Source organism: Dromaius novaehollandiae, chromosome W (assembly GCF_036370855.1).
Source record: "Dromaius novaehollandiae isolate bDroNov1 chromosome W, bDroNov1.hap1, whole genome shotgun sequence".
NCBI classification, from domain to species: domain Eukaryota; kingdom Metazoa; phylum Chordata; class Aves; order Casuariiformes; family Dromaiidae; genus Dromaius; species Dromaius novaehollandiae.
This window is the reverse complement of record NC_088130.1, coordinates 68983762-68994479: the sequence shown is the minus strand read 5'-3', so window position 1 is coordinate 68994479 and position 10718 is coordinate 68983762. Positions and strand designations below refer to the sequence as shown.

The following is a 10718-nucleotide window of genomic DNA, read 5'->3' as shown; positions in this document are numbered from 1 at the left end:
CTGACCTAGTGACTAATGCAGCAGCTCTTTCCCACAAAAGAGGGAAAAAAAGGGTTGAGCTTTGTGTCCGGGGTAGGTGGGTTTGGTTTTGGTCACAAGCCTGCTCTTACAGCAGGCTTTAACCACAGCCCCGAGTTTGGGTTGTGCTGCATTTCTTGTGAGTTTTGCCTCCCTAAACGTGCAGAGCAGCAACATCTGGTGCAGCCTGAAACCTGAGCAGATGCAGCCCCGGAGCCCCTCTGCCTTGGGCCTGCGGGGGGAAGGGGAGGAGCGGCGGAGGGGGGGAGCTCGTCCCCCGCCATCGACTGGGGGATTCTGTCGTTTTTTCAGTTTTGCAGCTATTGTTCGCTCGTGATCGTTGAAAACTGGAGCTGCAAAGCGGTGCAGCCGGCCTCCCGGGTTTGGAGCGGCGAGTCCGCAGGATTCAGACTCTCGTGATGATTCCTGAAAATAAGCCAGGGTTAAAATGTGTTGCTCAGCTATAAACAGAGCTCATACTTTCTCATGAGGTTAGGCACAGCTCAGGAGTTGGCAATAGAAAACCAAAATGTGTTTAAGTTTAAAAAAACATAATAATAATAAAAAGCCCTTTTGTGTTTAATGCTCCTTTCCATTCCTGGAAGCCGTCCAGGCGAAGCTCTGATGGCAGAGTTATGTGTTAAGAGATCTTCTCCCACTTGATCGCTTGAACCCAAAATTTGATTCCGCATTGGCTTAATGAGTAGCTGATGTCAGCAGTAGTTATTGCACAAGCAGGGAGAAAAGAGGTTTCCCTGGGGATGGAGAGGCCGGCACGTTGATGGGGCCGGTGCCCATCAGCGGTGCCCGGCTCACGGAGGGTGCTGGGATGACCATGGATAAACAGCATTTGCCCAGGGGGGACGTTCACCGCCGGCACTCTTGGCCTAAAACCTGCTGGAGAAGACCCCATCGGTGGGACCAAACTGGAGATAGGTGATGACTGCTGGTTGGTCACCCTGATGCCTGCACCGGCGGGTCATTTGGGGACCCCTTCAGTGGTGAGCAGAGCATTGGCTGCCCAAGGAAGGGCACATTTACTCCCCTGCAACTGCTACTCACAGACGTTGCTGGGTGTTTGCAGAGGACAGGAGGCAAAAGGCTCCTCTGCCATGCTCAGCTGAGCTGCTAGGTGGCACCTTTCCCCCAAACGGGGCTTGCGATCATCAGGGGCTCGGGTGAGACGCGCTGCCATCCCGGGCGGCTCGGGGCTCAGAGCGGCTTCACGGGGCCAAGGAGGGCTCGGCCAAGGCCACCGCACCTCCTGCTGCAAGTGCATCGGGGTTACAAGCCCAGGAGCTAGGTGAGATGGTGCAAACAAAGGAGGAAGGTTGGGTTTTATTTTATTTTATTTTATTTTCCCCAGAATAACCTTGGCCCAATTTTTTTTTTTTTTTTTTTTTCCCCACAAAAGTTGTAGAGCATGTCCAGAAGCTGCTTGTGCAATACTTAAAAAACACGGTAGCTGGAGGTGCCAGTGCTTGCAAAGAAAACACACGGGGTTTTTCTTTTTGGGGGGGGGGGGCCCAGGTGAGCAGGGCCCAGGGGGCTGTATAAAGTCCCACCAACCCACAGCCAAGCAACTGCTTGATAATAAAAAAATTTAAACATTTTTAAAAAAAATGCAGCAAAAAAGAAAGCCGGGGGGGGGGGGGGGGGTTGGCCTTAGGCCCAGACCCAAAATAGCGCGGGAGTATTGGTGCCTGGGCAGTGGCAGGAAAAAAAAAAAAAAAAAAAACCCTCATTAAAAAAAAAAAAAAAAACAAAAAAAACAAACAAAAAACAAAAAGGAGAAGTCAGAGCTGAGTTCCCTGACGGTAACGCCTCGGTGGGACGCAGCCACTGTCGTCCTTGTCCCGTGGCAGTGAGTCCCGTCATCATGCAGCCTACCCCCCCCCCCCAAGCCCTTTGCTCACCCCAAAGCAGATGTTTCCACAGCTGTGTGTGGAGCAACAAGGACATCTAGTGGCACCGTCCCTGCGGCCCCCCAAAGGCCCTTTCGCAGCACCCCGGCCCCGGGAGTGGTTATATCCACATCCCTTTGCAATCGCATCGCTGTGCTCAGCTTTAGCACCGGGCACGCGTGGGGCGAGCACGGCCTGCGTGTGCAGCAGCCCCGCCGGTACCCGAGCGCAAGCGGAGCAGGGCCGCTGGCGAAGCAGGCTAATCGCTGAGTGCAGCCCGGGATGGGGGCCCGTCCTGTCCATCACATCGCAGCTGCATAGGGGATTAAAACAAAACCCCAAAACCAATACTTGTAGTTTTCCCAGCTGAGGTGGTGCAGCCAGAAGGGGATCTGCACAGCTGCGAAAGGATGACAACCCTGCATTAACGTGCTGGACCAGCAGCTGCTAGTACACTGCCCCTTTTGGGGGAGAAAAAGCGCTCAGGCTGCCATTTTGCTGGCAAACGATGCCTTTGCATTAAACGTGCTTTACTTTCAAGCTGGGTTTAGCACCCCAGCTTAAACACACACCACAGACAGCAGGTCAGCTTTGCTGCCCCTTGTGCTAACTGCTCTGCAGAGCCCCATGGTTTGTGCATGGGGCTGCTTGTCACTGCAACTACCTAATCAACTAGATTTGCATTTTGCAGCATTAAAAAAGGAAGAAAAAAAAAAGGGGGGGGGGGGAAATCCTTTAGCATCCCCATAGCTTAATCCCAGCTTCGTTTGCCTATGCTGTATTTAAGGTGCATCTGCTGCATCTCCCGGATGCTGTAAAATGCACATGGCATCAGAGAAAAAAGCGTTGCTACACTGCTTGTATGTGCAGAAAGCTGAGAAAATACTGCCCAGGCTCGTAACCTTTTTGCCAAGAATGAGAGCAACAGGGTTTCTACACAGGATAGAAGGGCAGAAAGAAACATTACTTAGCCTAAGTGTTTTTGGCCCCATTTTTGTTGTCTCTGATCTATGTTAAACCTACATGCACCGTTGCACCTGTACGGGCAGCAGTGCAGCCTTACAACAGTTTGGTGAAAACGTGCAACATCCCATGCAGGCAGCAGCGATGGCTGTAGCAACTCATCTCTACCTCCATCAGTAATTGCGCTGACCTGCTTTAGGACAGAGACAGAGGAGCTTACAGGAGGCACCGTATCACCAAACCTTGGGGTGCGGCCGCTTGCTAAAAATCAGCAGAGACCCAAGGTGTTGCAAATGCATGGCCTTCCTCCTGCTTTATTCCTATACTCCGTTTTATCCAGTTACCAGGACACATCAGGGAGGCTGGTGACTGCAGGAGGGGATGGAGCAGAGGTTTTCTGCACCTTTTAAAACAAGATGCCTGTTGCAGGCAATACGGTTGCAGAGTTGATACAGGGCTTCTTCGTTCCAGGTCTTGCTCCGAGACCGCTTTAATTCTCTCTCACACAACACACAACACGCACCTAGCTTGGCTGGCAGCTTTAAAGAAATAATTTCCATTAATATGATGCTGACAAAAGTGCTGTGCCAGGCCAGTTTGACAGACTGGTGTCCTTTTATATTAAGACAAGCCCTGGATATCTTTATGAGACACCAAGAACAGGACCCTCTTAAGATGCAACCTTGCCCACGAGAGCCCTGCCGGCCACAGCACTGCACCCACTCCAGACCATCCGGTACCCGTTTTGACAGCCAGACAGAAACGGCGTAGAAGCTCTTCACTGAAAAAAAATAAAGAAGCCAAAGACTTGAATCTTTACCTTTTTTAATCAAAAACATACTCTGTTACAGAATTTCAGGAAAGTTAACTACAGTATATTATCCACAAACTAGGTCTAATGAAAAACATACAGTAAGCTACAAAGGAACTACTGGGAATTCTGTTGACCGCTTATCAAAAGGCAATGGCTAGAAGAACAGTTGTTAACTAGGCTTTCATGCTCAAAAAACCCTCTCGCAGTGAGTTTTGGGTTGCGTGTACTTTGCAGCTATCAATCCAGCTGAAACTTAGTAGTGCTACCAAACTTCACCAAAAAGACACAGAAAAAGGTACTGGAGCAAGAAAGCACTAGATGGTTTTGGTGACCTTTAAAGAATTAGTCCCGTAAATTTAGGAGCGATGCATGACTCGCACACAAGGCACAACAGCAGCCAACAGTGCCAAAACCTCTCGAGATTTGTTACGAGTTCTACTTTTTGTCAGGTCTCATCAAGTGAAACCGTAACACAACCGAGAAGCCAAGTCGGTTCTTGGGGCGTGCGGCAGCATTACACGTGGCAATGGCACTGACCCGGCACGGCGCTCAGCTTCCAGATCGTACTATCAAGAACGGCTTTTTGGAGATGGATGACAATGAAAGGGCACATCCAGCATCCAAGGCCGACCCAACCAGCTGGTGGAGAAGTGCTCTTCACTGGTCCCACCTTTAGCTTCCTTGTCCAGGAACGAAGCGCTGCGTACCCGCCTCAGAGGTAGCGGGAACCAGCTTAGCGCTCCAGAAGAATGCAAATGCCGTACGCCAGGCAACCTGCAAGTATCAGTCCCAGGAAGAGCACCGTGGTCCTCACAGAAACATCACCAGCCATGGAAACACGCCGTAGTTACCAGCAGGACCAGACGAGACCTTTGTTCTTCATGGTTATTTTTTAAGTCTTACTTAAAATAAATAACCTCTCAAAAATTGTATGTCCTTATCAGTTCCTGACTACAAAGAAGCATCTTCTTATAATTTTATAGAGCAGATGTTAAGTCGCACAGGGCCTGAAAGAAGAGCAGGGGGAGGGGAAGGAAAGAGGATTTCTTAAAGGCAGTCTGAATCCCACTTAGAGGAAGACCCATCTGGCTGTCTTTAATTGGTCGTATTAAAGTGACCAGAGATCCCAGTCACCTCGCACAGCAGAGTAAAAATGCAAATTAAGGAGACAGTCCTTCCTAAAGCGCTTACTCTTCAGAGAAGAGATTAAAGATGTCCCAATAAAGACCACCATCAAGACGTAAACAACACTGGAAGGGTTCAGAGGCAGAAGACCTCCCCCATTTACACTAGCATAGGAGTTTTTTGTGGTTCCTAGCAGAACAATTGAGGCAGTCATTCCTGAGCTAATGCAGAGAGGAAGCTGTCATCATTAGAAGTGTCACAAGAAGTAAGATGGTCTTCAAGGTAAGGCACAAGATTTGGACACATGTTCAATGACTACTGCTGCTACAGCCCTGTTCTGCGACGGGGCCAGACGTTTGCGCTCTTTGTATGTCAGGTCCCTCTCTATTAAAGCAGCCAGAGTACTTCCCCCGTTTTCAGCAGATTTCAGAAAGCCGTTAATCAGTGATTCACGTTGCAGTCAGGGGGTGCAGGTCCCTCAACAGACAGATCATTCTTACCAAGCCCAGAAAAGTAATGCAAGGAACAAGCCCAGCAACCGTCTCTAAACGGCACCGTTTAGCAGTTATGTCACCTTCCAACAGATTGCTGCTGCGTAGAACTGTTTTTAGAAGTTTTTCAAACCACTCTGCTGAAAAGGTTTCATTTCCTACATCTCTAATACACTATTTTAAGTGCCCTTCTTTCAAAACTAACGACGCCATGGCTAAAGCCATGTAACCTTCAGGTGCTAATCCCAGCTATGAAGTACACAAAATGAAATACGAAGCATTGCATTGTACATAATGTTTGCTAAGAAGTGCACAAGTCAGGGTGAGAAACATGCACCCAGCTAGTGGTAACTGCTTCACAGAAAGAACGAAGCGCACTAGACACGAGAACAGGATCGCAAGCAAGAGATTGCTAGCAGAACAAATACTTGTTCAGTTCACTGAATCTGAGACGTTCAAAAAAAAAAATGAACAGAAGACAGGATTCTGGCATTGCTGACCTCTCTGCCTACCGGGTGTATGGATCTTCACAGCTGTCAAACAAGTAGCTCTCTCTCTTGAATTTCAGAAAAAAGATGCAAATGCAAGACTGTCAAAGATGCAGTGTGTTGCTGCTGAAGGGTTTCCAAACCATTACGCACTGCCTTATAAAAAAGCACAAAAATTAACTTAAAGGCATATTAAAAATTAAGAACAAGATTCTCATATTTTGTCCTTTGGCAGTTATGATGGCATCTGATTGTTGACAACCTGGTAGGTAAGATAAATAGCATTTCATTATTTTTACTGCCTCACACAGTGTTTAGATTTCTTCCTATCTGGAAACCTGTGATTTCCTGGTTCTGATAAGCTCCTTTGTCATTCTGCTTTGCTGTTTCTTTTGTTTTTTATTTTTTTGTTTTTTTTAATTATGTAGTGTGTTGTAGGTACCACTCACTGTAGGTGGAGGCTACCCCTTGCAAAATCTCCAAAAAACAGTCTTATCACTTGAATTCTTATCAGACTGTAACACAGGCAAGAACACCATCAGGTGGAAGAAATCTCTCATTATTCTATCAAAGCTTGACAGAATAAAAACATACGCAAATGGTATGGAGGATTTCTGTGAAGTAGCCCATATACAGATCAGGCATCCACCAAGATAAGCACCTTTTGAAATGGCAAAGTTATCTAGGGAATAAGCTCATGGATTCCTAAATAAGTGAACGCTCCACGCTAACCTGTTCACCAGTCAGAAGGCTGCACACTTTCCAAAAGCCAAAGCACCACGTATCCAGCAGTAAAAGCAGGGCAGACAATTCAACAGGCAGGCTGGCAAGATGAACGTGTAGCCAGGCTTTCCATTTCTTCCATCAGAGAAAGTCGTCTGCTGTGGAATCCAGGTATGTATTCTTCCTGGATAAGAAGCTTCTCAGAGGATGGAGCTAGCACAACCCTCTGTTGAACATGTTCCTGAAGAATCTGAAGAGGCTTGGCTCTTCTTCTACTCAGACAAATAAGATAATTAGGAAAGGGAAAAAAACAAACAAACAAACAAAAGGTTTAACTAAGGCTTTGAGATAAGTGAACATTAATTTTTCAAATATCAAGAAGTTGCCACATAAGAGGCAGGGGAAAAAAAAAGTGATCTCCTTAGAAGTCAATCTGAAGGCAACACTATTAAAGGAAATAGTGAGAAAAATGTTCCATTTCTGGCCATCTCTTTGAAATCACGTCTTCTGTGCTTCCATCTGTAAAGCAGAAACAATGATTGCTGACTTCTTTCATAAGAATTTGAACGTTTGGGAGAAGTAATACCTAAACGCTATGTGTCATAGCCCTCTACAGATTCCTGAGTCTATGCAAGAAACTTGGCAAAAAGATCCCGAATAATCTGTTCCAAGACTTCCACTTATGTTAACCACTAGGATCGCACTGCCAGATCGGCTCAGTGAAGCACAGCAGGCAGGCCGAGCTGGCAGTGCTCGAACGCAGCACTTAAGTCGGAGTCCACATATTTTGAGCCTGTTTAACTAAGTTCCAATTCTCTGCACACACGCTGAAAAATAAAGAATTCCTGCTGCCTCCTCACGCCCCATCAAATAGCTGAAAAAGTTATCCTTAGGACATATATTTATTGAGAAGCAGTGAAAGCAGGAAAAATTGGAATCGCTTCCTGGCAAACTTAAATCAACAAAAAACCCTACCACTATTGGCTGCTGCTGCTGGTCTTTCAAAGGAAAGTAATCCATCACTCTACATCAATGGTTTCAAGGTGCAGAATTATGTAATAAAAGCAAACTAAATTTATAAAAATCAGGGTTTTCATAATTTTATTTATACTATTAACTAGAGAGAAAGCATACATATTGTATCTGTCATACAGTCAATACATCTGCAGTTTTTTCTACTATAAATTCTCTATACAAAGTCATTGCCAATTGATACGGTCATTGATGGCATAGGGCTTAAAATAACCGAGAGGTATAAAAACAAGTTTGCCATCTTGCCCTGAGTGGAAATGGTGAACAGATACAAAAACTGGATCCTAAATATTGATACACGATTTAATGGTATATGCAAGTAAAAAGAGTCATGCAACTTTTTAAAATACCTGCCAAGTTTTACTTGAGTAAGATCATAGAAGTCAGTAGTAGTTATGAAAATATCTTCCTGCCATTAGGTATTCATTAAGCAATTTAAGTGGCAACTTTGCAGACTGGGTATTTCATGTTATATTTAAATTGAGTGCCAGCACTGAAAGTATCCATTTCTTTTAGTGTTTCAAAACTCATGTGTCTATATAAATAAAAATCTAAGATATCTTTTTAAAAACTAGTGAAGGAAAAGCAACACTACTTTTCCTTGTTATTTCTAATCAATGCCAACAATGTAGGTCTCATCTCATTTTTTGGCAGCTTCTACCTTTTAATCTGGAAAAATCATAACAAGATAGTCAACAAAATGAAGAAGTCTTCTGTTGACTATTGTTCTCTAAAAAGAACATCACAAATCAGTTGGAATTTAAAAGTCGCTATAAGGTAAATGTTCATAACTATTAGAAGGAATTTTCAGATATAAATATATATATAATATATATTCTGCATACAAAAGGCTCCTGTGAGGCTTATCATCAAATTGCCGTAATAGAGAGGGAAAGTTTCAAAGGGAACAAACCCAATACTGTGAAGTCTCTATAAGGCATTCACCCTTTACTTTAAGCCCTGAGCCATGTATTTTGACAGTTAATTTCTGAAAATAACCGAAATCCAACTTCTGCATGTTCAGTTTCTTTCTGCTAAGAGCAAGGCGGCAAACACATTTTTAAAACCTGGTTTTAGAAGATTAAGCAGAACAAAAGTAAAATATATCTTCAGGTTATAAACAGACTTGTATTTTACAATCCACCATCCTCACAATATAATGGCCCACAGCAGTGCAGCAGCGGGATCTCAGTCTAAAGGTTGTGGGTCTGCAATAGGCATGGTATGAAGTACTTCATCTAGAAGCTGGAGGGCACGGTGTAAGTGAATTTCAATCCAGCAGGGTGTCTCTTTGATGCTCTGTCTGGGGTAATCAGGTCCCCAACCTTTTACAAAACTCATCCTGAGTATGCACAAGCGGCGAAGGTCATCTACACCAATTCCAGCAGCAGCTGACAAACCTAAATGGGAGAAGTTTCAAGTAAGTGTTCACAGACATGCTCTTTTATCATCTGTTTAGCCATTCCCGTCTGCTTAGCTGTTTCTCCATGTGCAATTCCCTCTCATCATAGCCAAGGCCAATCAATAATTCTAGATCTGTGCTATAATGAATGCAGCAATGATTTCACATTTCTTCCAATTAAACTTTCTTTTTCATCATTCTGCAGTCTTTTAAAGTGTGTTAAATTGCAAAAGCTCCTTATAATGAAAGCAGTTGTATGATGAAACCTAATGTCTTATGTGACACAATACACTTAAACCCCATTTAACAAATCCAGTGAAAACCACTTATTCTTGAAGTTTCTCAAATGCTGTGCTTTTAGCATAAGAATTCAGATTGATCAGCCACAGGGAGCTGGATTTAAAAAAAATTACACTAGTTACTTACTCTGATAAAACAAAGATGATGAACACAGCAAGCAAACTTCTAATCATAAGTATGGCTAAGACAAAAGTTAAATACTTTCACCAAAATGCTTTCGGCATTTTTTAAGACGACTGGAAAGATACACTCAGCAATACAACAAATCCAGAAAACACCATGGAGCCTGAAGAAGTCTGACACACAAATACTCACAATTTTAAGAGTATTCAGAGATAATTTCAAGGATCTAGAATTTATCAACCAATAAAACTCTAGCCCAGAATAATTTAAAAACAGAAAAAGGAAAAAAAACACCCTCTCACCCTCCTCCTCTTCTCAAGAACCTTAATATTAAGTTTCTTTAAATCGAGTAAGGGACTTGGTGGCCCAGTGCTCCCCACTGTTTTTAGTAACATTTTTATAAGCTTAGCTCTCAAATATCATTTTTCAAACTTAGGTTTGCTTAAGCAGCAGAAAATCTCTCGCCATTTAAAGTAATAGAGTTATGCTATTTGACCTTGTATATAACATACCCTGCAGCACTTCTCACAGTACAACTAGCAGCCGCTTCCCTACCCTGTATCCCCAGCAGACTACAGTGAGAAATGGATGTGCAAAGCAAGTACAAAGGGAATGAATATAGACTTAAACACCACCTCAGCCCCACCCGCCCTAATCCAGTCCCTCACTCTAAATTTGTTTGTACTGCTGCAGGAAGCAGGGCAGAGCATGCCTGTGCTGTTAAAAGGGAGAAGAGGATTATTCTTTTTCAAACAAAATTAAAGGAAGACCAGATAGTTAATGTACTTACTAATGGCTGGGGCTATTCCACCTACTGATCCTGGTCCAGGGATGTTTCCTGCTACTGCTGCAGCTTGAGCAGCAGCAGCAGCTTGGGCAGTGGCAGCCTGCTGTTGCATCTGACGGTGACATTGGCGTAAATCAAAAACCTTTAAAAAAATAAATATTGTACCATGTAGATTTACCAATGAAGGAAAGAATTCCTCAACCTCCATTCCCCATAATCTGGACCGTTCTGCCCTTCCAAAGCAATTTCCAGATTCACCCTTCACTTGGGCAAGAGCAAACTTTCCCTGACTAGTTTAATTTCCTAACAGAAATAATTCATTCAAGTGATTCTTACAGACTCTTCTCTGATGTAAGCACAGCTGGCTATACCAAAGCCCAATCATTTAAAACCAAAACCCAAGCATTTAAAACTGCCTGAGATGAGCAGGCTAAAGCAGCATTCTATGTGGAATCGATTGCAGGATCAAAGTCTAAAGGATGCTACAAGCTGGTGAAATCCAGGTTTTTTTAGTTAAATCCTGGGATGTCTGGCAGTTAGGCATATAA

General features: G+C 44.1%; 1 protein-coding gene across 3 annotated transcripts in view; it reads right to left on the bottom strand.

Moving 5' to 3' along the window:
• Window positions 1-3693: 3693 nt before the first annotated feature.
• LOC112994456 (mothers against decapentaplegic homolog 4) overlaps window positions 3694-10718 on the bottom strand; it is a 29670-nt gene continuing 22645 nt past the window's right edge. For all 3 annotated transcript variants that reach the window (XM_064500198.1, XM_064500200.1, XM_064500199.1), the window contains 2 exons: window positions 10174-10312; window positions 3694-8958 (listed from right to left, as the gene is read on the bottom strand). In XM_064500198.1, coding sequence (XP_064356268.1) covers window positions 8747-8958; window positions 10174-10312 — 351 coding nt within the window. In that variant the 3' untranslated portion in view covers window positions 3694-8746. The remainder of the gene's footprint in view (window positions 8959-10173; window positions 10313-10718) is intronic.